The sequence below is a fragment of the Colletes latitarsis genome, chromosome 6, assembly GCF_051014445.1.
Source record: "Colletes latitarsis isolate SP2378_abdomen chromosome 6, iyColLati1, whole genome shotgun sequence".
Lineage (NCBI taxonomy): Eukaryota > Metazoa > Arthropoda > Insecta > Hymenoptera > Colletidae > Colletes > Colletes latitarsis.
Genome location: NC_135139.1, coordinates 18,616,767 through 18,639,229, shown reverse-complemented (window position 1 = coordinate 18,639,229; position 22,463 = coordinate 18,616,767). Strand labels below are relative to the sequence as shown.

At 44.1% G+C, this 22,463-nt stretch overlaps 1 protein-coding gene across 3 annotated transcripts in view; it reads left to right on the top strand.

Moving 5' to 3' along the window:
* The window catches only part of LOC143342399 (discoidin domain-containing receptor 2), a 192,359-nt gene that overhangs the window by 162,019 nt on the left and 7,877 nt on the right, over positions 1-22,463 (top strand). For 2 of the 3 annotated variants that reach the window (XM_076766225.1, XM_076766226.1), the window contains exons 10-16: positions 869-1,059; positions 1,300-1,481; positions 7,104-7,226; positions 8,637-8,746; positions 12,758-12,958; positions 13,586-13,678; positions 21,724-21,865. In XM_076766225.1, the coding sequence (XP_076622340.1) occupies positions 869-1,059; positions 1,300-1,481; positions 7,104-7,226; positions 8,637-8,746; positions 12,758-12,958; positions 13,586-13,678; positions 21,724-21,865 (1,042 nt within the window). The remainder of the gene's footprint in view (positions 1-868; positions 1,060-1,299; positions 1,482-7,103; positions 7,227-8,636; positions 8,747-12,757; positions 12,959-13,585; positions 13,679-21,723; positions 21,866-22,463) is intronic. The other variant, XM_076766227.1, reaches the window with a different exon arrangement.

The window sequence follows — 22,463 nt, the reverse complement described above, 5'->3', positions numbered from 1 at the left end:
TTGCGTGTCTACCTTAAGCAAACGTTAAGGTTCACCGATTTTAGTACCCTGCTTAGGTCGCGACGAAACTATGTTTGCGAACTGTCGGCAGGAAATTGACGCAATGCACACCGGTGCACGAGAATGGATATTATTAACGGTAAAATTAACGTTACAATTTCGTATCGCGTGAAAATTACATGATTACGAAAACTTGTTAACAACGCGGAACTCAGCAATATCGTTCTCGAACTTTACAACCATTCGCAATGCTCGACGACGACCGGAAGACACCTTCCAATAAACTTTCCATCCGCCAGGCTCGTTAGTGGACGTCCAATAACGTCCAATAACGGACATCCGCGGACAATATATCGAGTTTGTACGGCACGAATGTCTTCGGGACGAGATCCTTCGTTCCGTCGTAACTCGGCCGCGACCCGCACGTTTCAACATTGATGTTCAACCTCTGTGTTGCTTTGAGCAACCTGATATTACCGTTCCGGGAGAACGTCCTAAAAGGGAACGTGTTGCGAGCGTCGTTTCAAGCGCGCGTAGGAACGTTTTACCGCCCTTTGACGAATATCTGACGTGCGCTCGAGTTGAACGGCGAAACTTCCAAGTAAAAACTACCCTCTCGAAAAACGATGCACTTTCCGTCGCTACAAAAGGCTCTTTAAGGTCGAACCAACATCCACGTCGGCGTGACGGACCGTTGGTTTACCATTCTTTGAAACAACACGCGTTCTAAACATTCGCGAATACCTCTCGACTATCGCGTAGCTGGCTAAGCTGATTATTGAATAAATAAAATAACTCGCGAATAAAAAGATTGCAAGAATGTCCCAGCGTTTGATCCAGGAAGCTGAACATTGGTTTTCGTTTTCAGGTACGCCGGTGGCTCCCTGCCGACGTTGCCGCGTGATCTGGGCAATCGTCTTCTGGACATCGTGAAGCTCGACGACTATCAAGAACCGTACCAGGCTTTAAAGTATGCCCCGTACTACAGCTACAGCACAGTCGTTATGGAGATGAAAGACATGATGCTGAACAACAAGGGCACCAACATCAATCACTCAGGTATGCCGGGTTCGAACATACTCCCGCGCGTGTTGTTTTACACGCGCACGCGTGCACACGCATACCGCGTATAAATATACGCGCGATACACATTAAACGCTCCCCACGGGTACACAGTACCCGACGGTACACGTATGCACGTGTGTACCAAACAACAAAGCATTCGCCTGACCGCAATCAATACACCGTCCCCCTCTGCCCGTACGTGCGCCCGTTCCTCCTTTGCTATATCATCCGCAGCGGTGTACGCGAACGGTGCAGTTGACACATCGTACGATTATGCGGTACCGGAACTCGGCACGGTGCCTCTGCTCAACCAGGACGGCACAGGACGCGGGCCTGCCGTTTCCAGCGGCGCCAGTGACCAGGACAGCATCTTCTCCAAGACTTCTTCCCGCGGCAACAAGACGGAGGACAAAAAGGTACGTTAACCCCCTCTAAATGATCGCTAACCGCGCAGGACCAACGCTCGCGACAAGAGCAGTCTACGTATTAGCGTTATAATGATCAAAAATTTCCGATGCTCTTTTAGAACATGTAAAAATTGCTAATTAGCGAACAGTGTTTCAGAGAATGATTAAGGTAGAAACGTGTACCATAAAATCTCTTAACTTTTGACCGAGCGCAGCAGTTTATGAGTGCACAAATGAAAAAAAAAAAATGTTGATACAATGTTTCTCGCATACTCAACCACCTCAAATTTTAAAAATCGTCCTATGTCCGGCTTTCCGGGGCGAATACCCCACTGTGAGGCGGTAGAAACACGTTTCCAAGTTCTCAAACGTTCCTCAGCGACAGATTCAACCTCGCAAGTCACGTATTTAAACATTCTTTAGACAACTCGTCATCAGTCCACCACTCGTTGATTCGACAGACACGCTCGTACCAAAACGTAGAACACTCAAGTGTTTGAAAATGCGGGGACATCAGAGGTTTGCAACGCAACATCTACCTTAATTATGGTGCCTCTGTTTCAATAGTCGCGCCACACTCTGTGTGCATTATCATGAGAACCATGTTTTACGTTTCCTTTGTTTCAACGTCGAGTCGCATCAGCACGCAACGTGGCTTTAGTAAGCACGTTCGGAAGATCCACACGCGGAACGCAGATTAATTATAGCAACGTTGTGACGATTTGTTATGCGACGTATCAGAATTACTCTTCACACTCGGGTATTTCACGTTTTGTTGGAATCTTTAACGACACTTAATTATTGTTTCCCGCTTTGTTGACGCTAACGAGAAGGTTTTACATGATCGAGCACAACTTACCGAGTGCGTAGGAAAAAGTAGGGTTGCAGAAAAGTTTAAGCGTTCGGTGGGAGACCAAAGTTGTTTAATTAAGCAATCAACAGGTTGCGATCAAACGCAGCTCTCGTATTTTTATGAACTCCAACGAAGCAATGCGTGTAACACTGTGCGAATCAACAGCACGAAGAACAAATGTTATTCCTTATTTTCGATTCGTTTTCTCGTACCATCGATAACGAGACACCATGTAAGATCTGTCTGACCCTAAAAATTCCGTTTCCCCTTGCAGTCTTGCACTTTGTTTTCTCCTCGTATTTCGAGCCACTATACACAGTCTACGAAATTTTAGAACTAAGTTTATATGAAATTAAATTTTCGAGAAAATAAATATACTCCTTTTTAGCCTGAGACTTATTCTTTCAAAGTACAGAAAGCAGGATCGCTCCAACGTCATCCGATCGCCAATAATTTTCGTATATTTCTAACCGGAGATAGCAACGATACTTTTTAAGCATTTTCATCGCGCGCCAGCTCCCTCGATACTCTGATCTTTCCGTGCGCGTACCCTGATTCCATTTCACGGCAGGAAGTTATACAAAATGGCAACGAAACGGAGGCGGGGAAGGTGTAATGTCACGGCCGATAGAACGTCGTTTAACAAGGGAGGAAATAATCGCGACGTTAAATCGAGAACAAAGTGAACGGGACCGAAGTGCAGAAATTCAACTACGTTATCGCGCGATCCATAAATAATCACCGCCCTTGGCCGAATGTACTTGCATTTCTACAGCGGCCATTAAACGTGCACTCTATTCGTCGAGGGAAAGTTCGCAATTAATAATTTAAATCAATATAGCGGAACGAGTGCAAAACCATTTGGGGTGGATATACCTCCCGTGGGTACAGTATAACGTACCTCGTATCCGGAATACCGAAGCACACTGTTGCGAGGGGTCGTGGGGGAGCGGATGGAAAGAGTTCGTGGAAAAAAACGCCGAGAAGCTAGGCATCGCCGACGTCAAACGCGCGAGACGCTCCCCAGGGTTCTCTTTTAGCATAAAAAATCACCAGATCGCGAGTAAAGGTCGATAGAAGAGCGTAGGATCGATAGTGCGACCCATCTTAAATTGGCCAATAATCGTACGATGCCAATCGACTGGACGATTCACCCTGTCCGCAATAAGGAAGTAGGTATCGATATTTTGCACGTAACGTGCGAGCCTCCGTCATTGGTTATGCATTTTCTATGCACACGAAAACGACATATCGTAAAGGACAGCCAGTAAAAGTTTATGTCATGAGTTATAATACTCTCGTAGCTTAACCCTACACGAGACGAGGCAGGGGAAGTAAACAAAAAGTTCAAGCGATGCGGCTGCTACTTTGGCGATCTTTTAAAACAAGTTTCATAAATTATTAATGGTAGTATCTACCCAAATTCAGCAAATTAAATTACTTATTTTTTGCAAAAACGGAAAATTTTTCTCTTCGCTGACATAACGGATAGCAGATGTTCCGAACATCTGCCATAAAAAGTACGAATAAATTTGAAACGAATGCGATTATACCTGAAACTGGAAGGAAAGATATTAAATGAAAATTCTACGCTTGACAGTTTTTTAAATGAAATGTTTAAATATTAATTCGAAAGAAACCACAGATGAGATAGAATTAACTCTAACTCGTGGCTGTAAAGAACTCTCTGTGAAATGTGAATTTTATTTAAAAATTTTTAAATTGATCTTTGTGATCTGACAAGGTGAAAAAATTCCTTGATCGTTGAGCAAAGCGCTGGTTGATACGATTATTTAAATTCGTGACATTTTTTTCAACGCGAAACCGGAGGCAAACGATTAACATAACTAAGACGCCTAAACGAAACGTACAATAATCATTGCAATTTATTAACGTAGGAAAAGCTGGATCAAAAGCGGTCGGTTTGGAATGACCCATATATACTCATCAACCCGTGCGCGTTCTTTGTATATCGTTCGTACTGTTCGTAAATTTGGTGCGTACGTTTGAAATACGGTCGAATTAAATGCTTAGTGGGTACTATTTTAATCCGAGCATCAAAAACGAGCATGGCGTAAACTAAGCTCACAGTTTCCAACCGACTGACGCGCAAACAAGTAGCGCAGAGTGGGCTATTCGCTGGCGAACAAATAAAGTATCGCGTATTCAGCAACGTTTCCGCACAATCTGCAGAATCATTCGATTGATCGGTTCGCCGACATATAAACGAACTGCCGTCAACGGGATGCGTCGAACCCTTCCGCAGATACCCTCGGAACGACCCTCGTGGAATGTATCATCATTACGCGGTCCGGTGGCTTCCGGGCCAGTTCGCTCTGTTAATTGCGGAGAGAAAGCGCGTCGTGTAATCACGTTTGCAATCCTATCTCATCTCTCTCTCTCTCTTCCTCTGTTGATCTATCCTCCTTGCCTCTGTTCCCGTCTCTGTCGACTCGCGTGCCGACATTGCAAAAATATTACGCGGCAGAAAGGGGGTGGGGAGGGCGGGAAAAGGATGGTTGATTCGGCAACCTGCGCCTAAATCGTACCGCCGCGATCTGCCAGAATAAAAATACGCGGCGCCAAATTTGTAGCACGCCGGTGATTTATTTCTTCCAGCGGTTGCGGGCGGAGAACGCGCCCCGTTGACGACCATAGGCGTATTTTTCGAGAACACCGAACTCGTCGCGTGCATTTTCCGACGGATATCGAACCACAGATACCATCGAATCCTAAATCAACGACCATCGCGTGTAGGACGAAACGGATCGACCGATCGGATCTCGCCGGACTGAAATTCAAAATCGAAACTAACCGGATCGTCGGCGAATTCTTTATTCCGAAAACGTTAGCATCCATAGAAATATTGCACGTTTCAAAATCACAGTATATTAAACGGACAAGTATTCGTAATATTTTTCGTCGTTTAATGAATAAATATCGAACGGGTCATATTAAAAATATGTCTGCAACGATGGTGCGCATGGATAGACTTTCTATCAATTTCCTCGAGTTCTCGTCGAGCCACCGATTCCTTCGCGCGGATCCCTGCCCTAATACGGAATGTCTCCGCGTCTAAGGCACGTATCTACTAGGTAACCGACGAATTCACTGTACAGGGTGTCCTAGCAATCGTAGCGAAACCGAGGAAAGGTTGCTGAGCGTAGAAACGAATCGAAATACTTGACAAAATTAACATGATGCCAACAGTTCTACAAATTATCGTGAGACATTTTTTCGATTTCCTCCAAGCGTAAAAAGACATTTGAGAGAATTGAATTCGAGGACATAAAAGAATTCAAAGATTGCAAGTGTTTCTAGTTTAAATTATGTAAGATTTAATTGAAAAAGGTTCTGTCAAAGTTAAGAAAAAAATCACCCCTTTCTCGATGGTGGAGATTACTGAGACACCCCGTATGCAAGAGTCGGAACGAGAGTCTTTCACACTCCTTTCACACTTGCAACCCCTTCGAACCGGAGAGGAGCTATTCAGACGACCGTCAAATTCCTTCTTCCTAAGCTTAATATTCGAAAATGACTGCCTGCCGCGAACACGGGAATCGAGCTTTCTCGAGAGTCTGCAGGTTGAACGATGGATTCTCTAACGGCAGCTTGATCTCTTCTTGGCACGAAGACGCGCGCGTATCTACCGGATGGAAGGGATTTCGAATCGGTTGCGCGATTTCCGGGACGCGGAGCCAGATTGATTCGAGCACAATGCCCCGAAAGTGGACGTCTACGTCGGGATGTCTGCGCGTGATTGACACCCGACGCCGCCACTCGAAACAGTCAAAACATTTCGTGCGGGTGCGTCGGGCCTGGCCTTGACGCATCGTAGCGACGCCAATCATTGTCCCCCGGCGTGATCCGTCATTAGACCGAAACGATCGTCCTCCGTTTAACGCGGCAGGGTTGTCGCGTAACCTTTACAATCGTCCCGACGTCCAAAGTTATACCCGTCACGTTCGATTGGTCCTTTCGGTGACCTCTACGCGTTTTTTTTATTTCATACCCATTCGACAACAGTGAAAGTTGCGGAACAATCGAACGCGCAGGGACAATCGAGTATCGTTCCGCGGGATGATCGACTTTGCACGTTATAGCCTCCATTATTCATGCTCGACGTGCTCGTAAAGCTTGTCATAAACGACGAAATTGTTAATGTTTATTACGATCTACCCATTACCTACATAAAACCGAATCGTAATCGAAAAACGCCAGTTCTATAACAATTATAACATTACTTCGATTTCGTAACAGTTTTTAACAAGTACCCCTGACGCAGACTGATGCAAGAAGCGAGGCAACACTGTTTACCGCAATGATCAGAAACAGTTTTAACAGTTATAAGAGAAAGTTTCGACAAGGAGAAATATTTGACAAGAACATGTTACGTTCAAGTAATGGAACCTGCGAATAGTAGGGTGTTCCGATTAGAGTATCCGTTCGGGTAACAAAGGTTCGTAGCCGGAGTGTATTTCCGACGTCCCGGGAAGCCTGGAGGGTGTCGAACGACAAAGTCGATGACGAAGTAGAGCCTTTGCCAGGAGAAATTGGTCGGAATTTATAGCAGCAATCTCGTCACTTAAATTATTGTTAGCCTGTCGGGATCGTGTAATGTATCACGAGGAATTTACGGTCACGGAGATCTAGGGAATAATTCATCCATCGTCCACCCTCCGCGAGCCCTTTAATAGGTCTTGGCGCGGTTAGCGTGATCATAGATCGTTGATTATCGGCAGATACCACGAACGATGCATTGTTCTTTCCTGTTTCAGTCGCCGACTCAACAGGAGGTACTTTCAGCCCTGAAGAGACGTCTGGAGCAGACGAGCGTCCCACTCTTCCCACGGCATCGCCTCCGCATGCTCTCGAAACTTGCCGAAGGGGCCTTTGGAACGGTAACGACATCGTTATTATGTCCGGGCACATATCTATTTTAAATTAGACACGCCAGTACGATGGGCGCGACCGACGATTCGTCACGTCCACTTTGACGACGGATTACCATGCGTTACTTTTGCATTCTTATCTCCCTAGAACACCGAAACCACTCATTTCTATAAATATTTATGCAAGGGAGATCTTAGAAAGCGTTGTCACCATCAGTGTCCGAAGTAGAGTACTACCAATACCGTGTTTGGCCCAGAATCGATTACTTTTACTCCCGAATGTTCCATGTTCGTATCATCATCGCGCTAACGTAACAACAAACCAATGCTTCTCCATACAAATTGCGTAACGTTATCATGATACACTTCCTGCACCTCAAGTGTCGCTTTACCGCGCTGACGCATAATGTCGGGTACTCAAATACCGACGAGGCCCCCTCTCGAGGGTTGAATTACAAACGGCAGATATTGCAACGAACTGCAGGATACAACGCGCGACAAACGGCAGAGAGGTATCGTGGCGTCGCGGCGTCGATTTCGCGTCGAACAGCGTACGTAACCCCGACAGCTCTCCTTGCCGTCGCGTCGGTGAACGACGACAGAGAAATCAATCCGTTTGTTGGCCGTACGCGGGCAATTCGCCGCCGGCAGTGCGCAACAATACGTCGATTAACGAAGTGTCCACCCTGTTATTCTTCCCGTCACAATAGCGCCTCGTCTGGCTCGTCGAGGATAATCAGTTTAGAACGCGTTAGAGCGGCTAATAATTCCCTTTTGTTTCCTGTTCGGGCGCCGGTACGTCGTTAATGATCGACCGAGAGACGCTCCGCTCGCGTTTCGGCCGCGTCAGCCCGGAGCTGCGTCCGCAACTACGCGCGATTCGCGACTTCGAAAACGGACGCGTGCCACCCGTCGACCGCGTACACGACGCAAAATTAACCCTGGAATCGACTACAGCGAATATCTATTATCTTGCGTTTACGCACTGCGCGTAGAAATCAAGGGATCGCTGATTTTAGATCGAAAAATTGTCGATACTTGAGCTACTGCATCGCGCGTCTAATCTTGAGAAATAATTTTTTTAGCTCCTCAGTGAAAATTCATGTCACCCATATGTGGGTGATGTGTTAATCCTTCGACTTCCGGTTCGACTAACCGCGGCGACCAACGAAAATGTTTGGTACCGTACGAAAGTTACGCGATAAATTCGCGAGCAACGAGTAATCGCGTTCGGGGATCATCCATTCTCGTTAGACGAATTTATGACTTTTAACGAGCCTGCTGGTTCCTCGTCTTTTATTCCGTAATAAATGCAACCGGGCGCCGGGCCAACGGTGCCGGGCATTGCGCGGAACGAATTTTTTTTCGTTCGCCTAGAAACGATTCCCGTGTAACGCAAACAAATTATGTCCATTAAAGGTGTACGTGGCGGAAGCGGAGGGGATCCCGGAATACGGGACGACGACCACCGTCGGCAAGCGTCTCGTCGCCGTCAAATTTTTACTGCCGGAAGCCAGCGAAAAGGAAAAGTGAGTATACCACGCGTGCACCTTCCATCGTTCACGCGGAATTTCCATTCCGTTTCGTTGTTACAGCTCGATCGTATGACCGTCGCTTCTATCGTCTCGTTATTCCTCTATGGTGGGCGATAAACATTTTACAGCCGTAGAGAATGTTCGGTTACGCGGAACACGACTTTTATCGCGCGATTCGTCCCGGCCATTCGGCATAAGTGGATCTTTAACGGCTAATGAATTGCTGAAAAATAGCTCGGGGATCGCGAATACCAAAGGCAAAGTTCAAACTTTTAATTTGACCCAATATATCGCGAAAGTTCTCCCACGCGTAGTCTCGATGAACAGCATGTCTCATGGAAACGAAAGACCCAAGTTCCCGAACCGAAGTAATATCATTTTTTTTTCCTTCCCATTGCTACTGGGAAGCTCCGTTGCACCAAATTTCCGCGAAATTCACCAAATTTTCATTCCGTAGACTTTCCAAACGAGGTAACACGGAAACACCGCGCGCCGGGAATCGGATTTTACGTCGACGCGAGAAAACTACGGAGATTGTTAAGGTGGAAATGGACTATTGCACCGTCCGACGGTGTCCGTTTCGCGAAATAACCGTAAGATTTTCGCGCGAAGTTCCGGCATTTCGTTTGCATACCCGTGCAGAGCAAACGACTTGGCCGATTCGATTAGTCCGTACCGCGACGTACTTTCGTGTAAAGGAAACTGCTCTTCTCCCAGGAGCGTATATACGCGCGAGAAGCCGCGTTTCCACGCAGGATCGTTACTTCGGGCTTACTTACGATCGAGTTGGTAATGGCACTCTCGCGTGATAGCTTAATGCGACCGTTAACAAAACTACCGAGGCCCGGTGTATCGATTCCCCATAAACTGCGAATTCTGGTGCGTAGCGACGTCGCGGCATCTTCGAGCTGCGTGGGCGAGACCGACGGTCTTCGAGGATTTTCCAACAAGAATGGAAATACGATATCGTTCGAATAACCAGCGCGATATTTGTTAAATTACGATCAGACTTCAGTATGTAGGGATCCGCGTTACTCGAGCAGTAGCAGTACTTGGTAAATTTATTCTTAATCGGGTAAATAAACCCATCAGCCAAATATGGTTGTGAAGTCGACGCGTTAACCGAGGGTCCCCATTCGTGTTTCAATTCGCCTTATCGTATCGGTCGCGTTCTCGAGCGCCCCGGTGCCCCCTTATCGTTCCATCAATTTCATTAGCGCAATCTTCGTTACGGCGGATACGAGCGACGCAATTAATTTTTCCAATGAATATTCACGGCCGCGAAATGAGGCAACCGAGGAACGCGAAGTCTGGCCGCGAATGAAACGAAAGCAATACGATTTGGGTTAGTTAAACGTTTGTCGCGCCGATGACTCGCAATATTGACGGACAAAACAGGCCACCGGTCGAGATAAACCGGCGAATTCACGATTTCAATTAAAACCTGATAATTTTCGAATTACGTTACTGAAAATTTAATTAACGGAATGAAAAGTTTCTCCGCCGTTTCCCTCTGGGCGCTGATAATACGATCATAGAATCATACCACGGTGCACCTGCAAAATTTCAGGCATTGTTCAACGGCGCGGGTCAAAGTTAAATAAACCCGCCGAGAAAAACTACGCTATTTTCAATGACAAACAAAGTATAAACGGAACAGAACATAAAAGACCAGTGTCGACGGTAGCGTAAACGCGGCGGGATCAAAGAATACACCAACGCGCGCCATGTTTTCATCGGGAACGCGCCAGAAAGGGGCAAAATTTTATTCGAATAATAGATGACGAGCAGAAACGCGATACAGCGATTTATTTTAATGAATTTATTGAAGCTATTCACACAAATTTTTATTACTTTCTGCGCCAAGTATAACAGCATAGTATAATTCACATTGCAGATATTGGATTGAACGCTGTTTATCTTTATTCGTTTCTAGAAATTTATGACTTTTGTTCGTCTCTGAAACGTGCCAGAAAACTTTAATTAATTTTATGATTAATTTTATGATAGTTTTTTCACGCAAAAGATTCACAAACTTTGCCTCTTTACCACTCGCATAGTGGTCTAACCCCTTAACAAGAACCGTGAGCGCCTTTGTCTTTATTCCTTGGAAGGATCTCTCCGATCGCGTGGTCGCGGTGGATGCACGAGGTGGAAAAGGACGTGGGGAAATGGAGCAGGCCTCCGGTCACGATAGGGGCGCGATAAGTCATCCTCTCGGCGGGAGACTTGTTGCGTGAGCAGACGCCGAGGAACCGTGGAAACGCTACGGATCGGATCCGATCGTTTCGGTTTTTATTTATGACGGTGCGTGAGGCGCGCCTTTCGGGTACACCGATGTTTACACAAATCACGATAAACCGTGGCGAGCGGGAGTACATTAACAGAAACGATCGCTCTATGTGATAAATCGAACGCGTTCTACCTTTTGGAAACGCTGCGGGTGGAATTTCGATATTTACCGGGTCACGAGATTCGTGAAAACGATCGCTAAATTTTGTCATGTTTGACATCGGCTATCTTTGGGTCTAGCGATTTCTGAAATATCGTAGACTCGAACTAGAAAAGATTCAAGAGAACCAAAGACTAAGTTGTTCACTCTCGATGATAGGAAAGTGGCTGGTAATTCTGAATCTTTCAACCTTTGTGTAAAAGAGCCAGGACTGATTCAACTAAAGGAGGTGTAACACTAGTCGAGTTACTACGGAATATTATGGACTAGAACCAAATAGAAAATACCCAAAGAGACACGTTATTTGAAATTGTAATCTAGACAAGGATTTCACCCGTGACTAAAACCAAACGTTGATATGGAAAATAGGCTTTTTTATGACGAACAAATCCATTCCGCGACCCTCAGTAAGGAACAAATCGTCTTCGCGCGATATCGCCGGAATTAGTTACGAACTGCCAGGGGCTTAAAAGTCTTCGAAGCGAATCATCTTTTTGCGCCGTTTCGATCCCCTTTCAGCAAACATCAGATAACTCATTCGCGCCGACGAAACTTCACTTTTGCTCCCGACACGGAGTTTCTCGTTCACAAAAGCCCAAACTGCTACGATATCCGATGGACGTCGTCGATTTTCGTCGGAAGGAAGCTTTGTCATCTGCTTCGGCGGATTCGCTCGGCCCTCCCTGTCCCTCCTCCTCCTCCTCCTCTCTGTTAACTTCCCTCCCCTCCTCTGGTCTCCACTTTCGCGTCGCCACGAAGCGCGCCGAACTCTCGATACCCTATCTCCCCGGTCATTGTATGCAAATCTATTCCATTCGTGGAATCGAACTGGCCTTTTTCTGATGTCTAGCTTGATAGCCGCGAGAACGATCGTCTTCGCCGGTATATCTGGACGTTTCACCGCCGTGGGGTTTCCTCTATAAACGACGCGGCATGCTGCTGGGGACCGTGTCCTCGCTTTCGGAAGAAACCAGGACATTCGGTACGAACCTACGCTATGAATTTTATGCTCGGGACAGCCATTTGGAGTGGACGGTCTTTCGATGCGCTCTGAATGGTCTTGCATCGCGACCTACGTTACTTCTTGCGCTGTTAGCGAAATGGATACGATTCCGTTGCATCGTATCCGGTAGCCAGCGCGAATTTCGCGGTTGGCCCCGATATCGAGGGAAGATTCCTCCGAAGAAATGATTCTTAACCTTCTGTAACCTACTGTTCTTTTTCACAAAGATGGTGTAATAGGGAAATGGCGAAGAGCAACAGGAATGTCGATGGTTTTTTTGGAAATCAAAACCAAATTGTTTATAGGATGTCGATAGGGAAGCTTCGAATCTTATTGTGTGTTTTGTCACAGATTCGAACTAATTCGAAAGTCTCGATTGTCTTGATCGTTTTCAAATTTTTGACAATATCGGTAAGCGTAAGTTTCGAGTACTGAGTGAACGATATGAATTTAAAAAAATCTGTGAAGTTACGGTTATCATAAATACCCTAGACGGCGAATTCAATTGCTCGGATCGTATTAATAAGTAATTGCGATCGAATCTGTTAAGGTTGGATTTCCAACGCGACGTCAGAATTTTGGCAGCCCTGGAGGATCGCAACATCGCCAGAGTCCTGGGAGCCTGTTGCCGCGAGGAGCCCTACTGTCTGGTGATGGAGTACTTGGAACACGGAGATCTCAATCAATTTCTCAAGACCCATATCACTGCCGAGGACGCCCATTCTATGCCGATCGGCGTCAAAACACTCAGGTAATCGTAGACTTCAATTATCGATAAAGATAAAAGTTTGATGAGAAAGTTTATCATAGAACCCAGACGCAAAGAATTTTATCGTGGGTCAAAAATGACTGTAACTGGGAAACAGGGTCAGATCCCATCGTTAAAATGGGCCCCCAGTGTCGCGATACGTTCTGCATATCCGGTGACTCGATCCCTCAGCGAACCAAGATCGCGTCTAACGAAAGGAATCTGAATTTCCGCGGATTTGACATCGTTTTTTGCGTTCGGCTCGTTAACGGCACAAAGCTGCAGGTGTCTCGTATCGAGTAGCGCATGAAAATTAATCATGCTGCACGGAGAATTTCAATGCAATTCCCCTACGAAGCATCAGCTTCGTTGCCGTGAGCCGAGATTCAGTTTCATCCGCTGTGGCAAGGCGTCGCGAAGTTAACACCCAATAAGTTTCTCTCAGACCGGAGTTTGAAGCGTTTATTAATCGTGAGCGACGTAGCCTTCGCGCAGACACCGGGTCCTTCGCGTTCCGTCGTTTCCACGACCCTGGCAACCCCTTTCCAACCCCTCCGCAACGCCCCGAAAAGCTACAGCCTCGCGGCGCAACTTTGCCCTCCCACGACTCACGCCGTTTCCTCGTTTCAGTTTCAACTGTCTCATCTACATGGCGGCTCAGATCGCGTCGGGCATGCGGTACCTGGAGAATCTGAACTTCGTACACCGGGATCTAGCTACTAGGTGAGTACGGCAGAAGTTCCGGGCGAACGTATCCGCACGGATCTCTCTCTTTCCCACGAGGATGAACGCGTCTTAGCTACGCGCAACCAAACTGTCGTCGTCGCCATCTCCGTGCAGATGTTTTGTCCTTCTGCGAGAGATACGTAAACGTTGTTTCGACTTCGCGCAATGGCAAACGCGTTAACGCGTTTCGGATGTACGTGTAAACGTCGCCCTTTAATCACCTCCGCCTCGTGCACCTAGCGAATCCAGGGTTTCACTCCTCATAGGTGGATTCAAGTACGAATACTAAAAGTAGTTCGATCCTTCTTCGGATTATAGCTAAACAGCGAATCCAACGAGTGAACATTCAAAATTTTAATCATTTAATTTTCTACGCCCGCTCCATTTATATTATTATCTCTTTAACTCCATCTTTCAACAATGGTTTAAAACGTGTAATCGTAAGGTAAGTTGTACATTATTTGTCCTGCATCTTATAAACGAATCCTACTGACCGAGAAACGTCATTAGTGCATCTTTTTGTGACATATACTTCACATGTATGTCAAATTTCCAATCAATAGATTTATTGATTCCCGAGATATCGTGTCACCTACTTGGAAAATGTCATTTCCAGAAGAATGGTTTTAAAATTTGGCGTACAATCGCTGCGAGAGTACGTACACAATTTGATTCAAAGTCCTATAATATTAACAATTTTACAAAATATTAATGTAACAAAAATGTTGATTTGTTTTATTCTCAAGATGAACCGTTTAAAGTTCGTCACGCGATGTTAGAGTATAGAGAATTTTTTAAAATTTATCTGATATTGCCTCATGCTTGTAATATCGAGTATCCGTCGAACCAGTATTGATTGCAGACAACTAGGGCAAGCAAATTGTGAAAAGAACGCGTTGACATACAACGGAAGTAATTAATTTCATGTTTGTAAGATAGAGTGGTGCTTATAACAAATTAGAAGCAGGTACTTGACGATACGAAAACTACGAGTTTTATTTTCTTCGACCACATACAGTAGAGAGTTCGGTGTAAATTCCTGCAACATTGTTAATTGTACGAATTTCAGCGTAATGTTTTTAAAAATTGAAATTTAAAAGAAAATACAGAAAGGGAATAATGAATCTTTTTTAAATTCTGTTGTACGTGAGTCTATGATTTATGTAAAAAGTGTTCCCAACGATTCGTTAATTTTACTTGTTACCCAAGGCAAAATGTTCTAATTGCCTGAATACAGCATAGTTCTTCCCAACAATTAACAAAGTTATGAAATCGCAACTATCTCACGAAGAAAGGTGACGTTGTTTGGAAAGTCATAAACAGCCATTAAAACAAGTCGAAAGTCCGGTATCCACCGCCTCTGCTGTACACTTAGGTTGAAATTAAATTATAGCTTTCCCAGGGTGAATTTCCATAAGCCCCAAAACAAACGAAGCTAGAACCCCTCATGGGAAATCAACGATTCGTTAGTGATCCGTCGAGCGGAAAACAGCAAGAACGGTAGCTTATTTTCCTGGAAAATAACAATTAAGACGTGGCTCAATTAATACGATCACCGGTCTAATTGAACAAACTCTTAGGTTGCGGTTGAGCATTTTGCTAATTATTACACAAATTTAGTTCGAAGACCTTTCGCCTATATTCTGACGATGTTTAATAAGTCTTTATTACCTCAATACAAAGCCTGACCGCTTACAGTATTTAATTAAGACTGAGAACAAGTATCCAAAGTATTAATTAAATTAATATAATATGTGTCCGTGAAACGATAAAATACTTTATCAAAAAAGACAGCTGCATTTTTTCAGTCTGTCGTAACTACAAAGTATCTCGATTTCTTTCTTCGAAGAATCTGTATAACTGACACTGTGAGTCTTAACAGTTGCCTATCTTGCGCGAAATTGTCTTGCCTCGAATCTTTTCGCAGTGTTTGGACCAGAATAACGTTCAATTCGATAGGAAGATTCGATAAACTTTTATAGAGTGTACACGGAATATCGCTCCGAAAGAGAATTTTCGTTGGTTAATGCAAGGCGTTTCCAATTCTATGGAACGATCTAATATCGACAATGGTCAATTTCCTTTTGATACGTTTAACGTGTCGCTCGATTTACGATTATTGTTTCAGTGATTTTTCTTAAATATCGTGCAATTACAATTAAAAATCCGATTTGAACAATTTCTAAAACAAAACCTGCCTCTGTCGACGCTTAATTACTTTATTCAGTTTTAAAATGAATTTTACTCAAAGATATTCACACTGCATTCGATATCGATTGCCTGTGAACAAAAAAATATAAATATTGTTGACAGATTAGTTTAGTACCATATTGTTTGACGGTCTCTGGTGAACTCTGACATCCTACGTAAGGCGTACAATATTCAGGACCAAGAACCCTTGACTTTCACAAACAAAAGCGTATACAGCCAGTATGCAACGAAACCCATCCACGTTCCTGTTATTGAAATGCAATGGCCATCCTGTCGAATCGATGGGAAGTATAGATTCACGTATGTGTACGTGTGCTCCACATACATATTCACTCTAACCGCGGTGCTCTTACAGCACGTGGAACCTAGTTTCCGGTTGACCAGTGTCTCTCAAACGACCTCTCGTAAATCTTAATAGAATACCAGGATGCGCTTCCTGTGCGCTTGGCGTGGTATTATTACGACACTGCACGTGCTTCCAAATGCCTGTAGGACGATTTAAGTCGATGATTGGGCCACGATCCTCACCATCTCTCGAATCTACGACACCACGCCCGATTTATCGATACCTTTCACCAATCATGCACCCAGGGAAAACAATAGCACAGAAATTGGCAAATTTTGGACCAGTCTGGCTATTGTAAATTTAATTTATAGTATAGTTTATTATAAAAAGATACACAATTATTACTAAAAATAGGGAATCCAGTTATTCCGGAAAAGTGATTATAATTATGGTTAAACGTAGGACTGGTTCTTGTAGATTGTTGGGTTTGTTCAAATACAAGCTGTTCCCACCCGATTTTCTATTGTAGGGCGGAAATTCGTAAAATGAGAACCACCTGTAAATTTAAAATACCACGTAACATTATTGTGCAGTTACTCTTAACAGCGTTAGCGTGGTAACTGCATAGCGTAAATTTGAATCTACATAAACGCGCGCGTACAGAAGTACAGCTTGGCGGGACAACGTTCGTAAAACCGAGACATAAAATTCGTAAAAACGAGAATTTGTGAAGCGAGAACTACCTGTGTTCGTAAGAATCTTAAAAAATGTTTCAAATAAACATTAGAGAGAACGAAATGTTACGTAAAATGGTTAAATAAACGCTCGCTCTACCTTCTCTAATAAAGAGAACGCTAAATGAAACTTTATTCCTTGCGTACTTAAACCAGATTTATAACGTGCATCGTATATTGTTTTGCTTGAGACATTGTTACCTTGAATTAAAACAGCATTAAAGTAACGTCTCCCTAATGAAAATATATTCTCGCTTATAGTCTTCCATTTAAAATACGAAGACTAATTAATATCACAATTTTGGTAATACTATGACGACGTAGGTATAACTGTTGTAAAATGATTGTCGAGTCATCCGAAAACACCTCGCGAATGGTAAAAAAATAGCATTACAATTGGCAAATTTGATGTTGCATCGGTATGTGATATTTGCACCCACGGAAAAATGGAACGCAGCACACGGAATATTAATGAGAAAGGTATAGTTGTGAAAAAAGAGAATTTACTCGTCGAATACTCTGAAATTGTTCGACCGAATAACAGATGGATATCGCGTTTACAAATTTTAGTTTGTTGTTCGATGCGAAACGCTGTGTCGAATTCGTGACGCGCGAGCGGATCCTATTCTCGCGAGGCTCGTTCGATTTTCGAGAATTACGCGACGAGTCATTAGAGGCGTCCGCGAAAACATTTAACCCGGCTTTTACGAGGCTCATCGACAAGTCGAACGATCCGTTGACGCCCAATGGAACCAGAGATCGCGGCGAATCCACTTGCAAAAGGAATCAGAATTTCAACAGCGGATCCGGAATTTAATCAAAATGTAATGCCCGACGCTTAACGTCCGACTCGATGGTAGGCGTCGACGTGACGAACCGACAATTTCCGGTGAAACATATGTCTCTGCAGGAATTTTACTACGGCGCGTAAATTCTTCGCGGCTATGCGAGTCGAAAGAAGAACGCAAATGTCCGCAATGCGCGCGCGTGATCCCGTTTCGAAAATGCAATTCGTTTCGTGCATAACACGGTACGTAAAAATGAAAATTTACGTTCGTTTCCGATAAGCCGGGAGAAAAAATCTGTTCTGTTAATAACTAGGATATTCGTTTAAAATACATCACCGGTAGCTTATGCAGGATATACACTGCGTGTCATAACTATAAAATAACCCTAAAGTTTTATATGTTGCTATTAAAATGATTAAAAGCAAAGTGTACCATATTTGAAATTGGAAGATAATGAAAAAGGAAGAAGTACAGAAAGCTAATTTATTCTTGTGCAATTTCACGTATTTTCAAATTATTTTTTATATTTATATACAGGATACAACATTCGAATGCTTGGTTTTATAGTTATGAAACAATAACGAATCAGTTTTCTGGAATAAATATAATTCAATTGTTTTTAAGGGAACATAGATTACTAATCTAAAATATGGTATATTTCGTTTCTTTAAATTTCAACAAGAATATATATAAAATTGAAAATTTTTGGTTTTATAGTTATGACACGTAGTGTATACGGAAACAATTTGCTTTCGAACTCTGTAACGAAAACTCATCTTCCTGTAAATCGTACGCGAAGTGACCCATTATCGTGACCGAATCGGGTGATACGAGGGCGCAAAAGGGTTGTTATTTGGTACGCTCGGCTGATGAAAATCTGGGGACACAAAGGGAAAGGAATCAATTCGAAGAGGCGAAAGTACATACACGTATGTGTCGTCGGGGCTCCGCAACTCTGGACTTTTATCCTAACACCCGCCAGCCAATTTCTCCCGGCACCTTATTTTATTCGCGAGTGCTCGTCGTATAAAGTCATTCTCAGAGCCGGACCGAGTGGAAAAGAGGAAAGAATCGATTGCTGATCAAACGGTAATGCAATTCAATTGGCCCGGTTGAAGGAAGAACGAACGAGAGCGAACGGAAGGGTTCCTAGCGATCGTATGTGTGTGTGTGTGAGCTTGGTACACGCGCGCGTTCGTAATAGCTTGGCGAAGGAGAGAGGAACGTGCGTGTGATCGGGTATAAAAGTATATAGGAACGCGCGTATGGGTGAAACACTTAAGGGTAGAGAGAAAGACGATAGAAAGGACCGGGTGGAGGTAGCAGCCAGAGCGGTATTCGGTGTGGTCGAGGCGATAGCGGTGATACCAGTGGTGGTGGTGTTACCAGAAACAGTGATAGTGGTCGCACACGCCGCAAGAGCGTGTAGCTCTACCGTGGAGAACGACGAAGACTCAATGTAGGCACTCCACCCCCGAGTAAGCGGGACTGCCTTTGTTCCGACTTCGATTACAAATGTAGAGAATGGCTTTCTCTGACTCCCACCACTTTCCCCAACGGCCTTTCTTCTTTTGCTCTCGTCCTTTTCTTTCTAAGATCGTTCACCTTTCCCTGCGCCCGTTCCCAACGACAAGCTGACCCCCCGTACTTACCTTTCGATCTAACGTCGAGGCATCGCGAGGTCGAAGTCCTACCGATCACACGCCGCCACGACTCCAAGGGAAGCCCCTTGCTCGACCTAACGCCGCTTCTAACGTTAAAGTATCACCAAAGGCGCACTCCAACGCAACGAGAATCGATAATAGCCATAAGAGGAGACTCTTCTCGATTGTCGGGGGAAATGACGGGAAAATGGATACTCTCTGTCTTCGGGGAAATGTCTTCCACTGTCTACGCGCCGGCGGAATTCTTTTGTCCGACTGAATTGTACCTTTCGAATACGACTGAACCTCCGTTCTATTAATAAAGAGATAAGACTATTTGGACGAGGGAATACTTCGAATAATAGAAGTTTTCATCTTGGAAAAAGTAGAATGTCAAAATTCACAATGTAGTTAAGGACAATCACCCTATATCAACGACCTGAGTAGGAAGGAATGGAGTCAGAAATAAAAACACGCGATAACAAATTTTTCTCAAGAAAAATTGCAAGAATTTTATGAGAGATATATAATTATATATCTATAATTATTCGCCGAAAAATACTGTTGATTCGCGTCGTGTATGCGTACTGGCAGAGGCAGAATTGCTCGTAGGACGATATCCTACAAGGCGTACAAAGACTATAAGATCCACCGAGTGAACATTGCTTATTGCATTAACGTTCTGACCCGGGACTTCGGTGGATCAGGTCACCGTCGTAGTCGGTGAACTCCAAGAGCGTGGTATAGCCAATAACAGTGATCAATAAAGCGCGGCTAATTACCTAGGTTCTGCCTCCAAATTGGAGCTTTGTTCCGCCGACGAAATTAATTGACTCTATTCACTCGATAACGCTGGATACTCGAACACCGTTCAGTTGCTCGTTTGTCTCGGTGAGAATTATAGTTCGTCTTTGAAACCAAAAGGCAGTCACCTTCTGAAACCAGAATCCAATGCTGCTAGACAGACATTTCGTGGTATACGGGTGTCTTCTATGAAGACACAAATTTACTCCCGTTCGCACCAACGAAATGGATACGGATCGCGTTCGACCACCGAGCAATTCATCGATCACCGATTCGCTTCTATTAAGATCCTGTCTAGTCTTGGAACTCCAAATTCACTACGAGAGTAAATAACCCTTTGTCGTTTTCTTTCTTCATTTTTAATAGTCACGGACTATGAATTTTTCAATCGCTGTGCATACGGTTCTCGTCGAAATCAATACATTCGCTTCTCGTAAATACGATCCCTTAACTGTTGCCGAGGAGCGCAGTACCCAGATCTTTAGGACGAATTAGAGCGTAATTAAGCACAGCTCGGGCTCAGAACGCGCCAAACTAAATTGTGCCCTAGAAATGTACAATAGCGAGTGTATAAATCCGTTCACGTACGCGTTACGTCACCGTCTGCATCTAGATCCGCATTCTCCGTCGACCACGAACCTTATCCCGCCTCATAACGATCCACAATGATCATTCAGCGATCCAACCCCGTTGCCGGTAAAGTTTGCCGCAACGCTACGTTCAATTGTACAGTTGCGTGTGCTTGTACAGGAAACGTAGCTCATCCACACGTACGTGCAAATGCAGCCCGCAGGCAGCCATTCCTGCTTCCGGTCGGCTGCCATGCACAGAATGCGTACGCGTATGCAGATTGGCGGCCGCGCTATGCACCCCACATACCGACGAGAGATCGATTCGATCCTGCCTTTTTCATTCGCAATGAATCGGTCGGAAAAGTATTCGGGGATTCTCCGGCTGCCCGAGTCAAAACTGATTCGCATGTCTGCGGCCCGAGCCTAGAATAATCCCAAAGTATGCGTTCTGTGAAAGAGGGTAGCATACGCGTGGCCTGATCTCGACAAATTATACCTCCGAACATCGAATACAAGTTTTAGATATAAAGTTTTAAGAATCTTTACCCAAAATTCGCCATACAGAAATCTGAGAAACGCCTAATTCCAAACTAAACGACAAATTGTGATTTCTGATTGTCAACAGTTAGTATAAAACCGGAGGCAAAAAATTCCCTATCGCAATATTCAAAGCGTTCCCAACAGTGCCTATATCGTCCGAGATTCTCTTATAGCTTCCCTTTGAGCCTGTGCACGAGCAAACTGCGGTTAAAGCGAAAGTCACGGGCGAAAAATGGCGTCGTTGATCGTCCTCCTGTCGGCGAATAGCGTACAGAATTTAACGGAATAGTAATTTCATGGACAAAATGAAATTGGCGATTGAAGAGAAAATTAGAAAATTATTAATAATGATAAAAGCCCCGGTCGTTGATGCCTCGAAGTTAATTAAATGGCGTCCGTTAAATGTTCATAGAACGGAGTGGGACGATTCGTTGTATTCATCGATACCATGATTTCGATTACAGGAATTGCTTGGTGGGCAAAGCTTATCACATCAAAATCTCGGATTTCGGTACGGACAACGAGTTGTACGCATGCGATTATTACAAAGTCGACGGCGCTGTGCCCCTGCCGATACGCTGGATGGCCTGGGAATCCATATTTCTGGTAAGCTTCGTTCGCACGTTCCAAATAAAACGCGATACACGCGTTTGACGCAGCACGAATATTATTTTATTAACCGTTATTGCGGTTATTACTTATTTACGAATTGTCAAACTGGCAGATACGATATGCACATACAAAATTGATTTTATCATTATTCGCGATGTTTATACAAATTGTCCCGTTCAATAATTCAGACGCTAATTGAATAACTGCTTCGATTGTGTTCGTTTTAACGTTTCTGTAATCGTTGTTGTCTTGTTATCTCCACGCGTAACCATCCCCTATCGTATAATTTTTCAAGATATCAATTTGATAAATTATCGCTGACATTAGCCTCATGAAACAGTTGTAGACTTTATTGTATCGGTCAAAGAAATTTTCAACAGTTCTTGAATTAATATATGTAAAACGGAGGCATAAAGTAAGTGAATTGTTATTGGACATCAAAACCAATTAATGTAACAATTCGCGCACTAATTACTCTATCAATTGTGTAGCTCAAACAAAATTTTCTTATTGAAATATTAATCAAATGGAACGTTCGAAACGACAATTGTACTAAAAGCAATTTATACTTCAGTATCCATTTCATAATTCA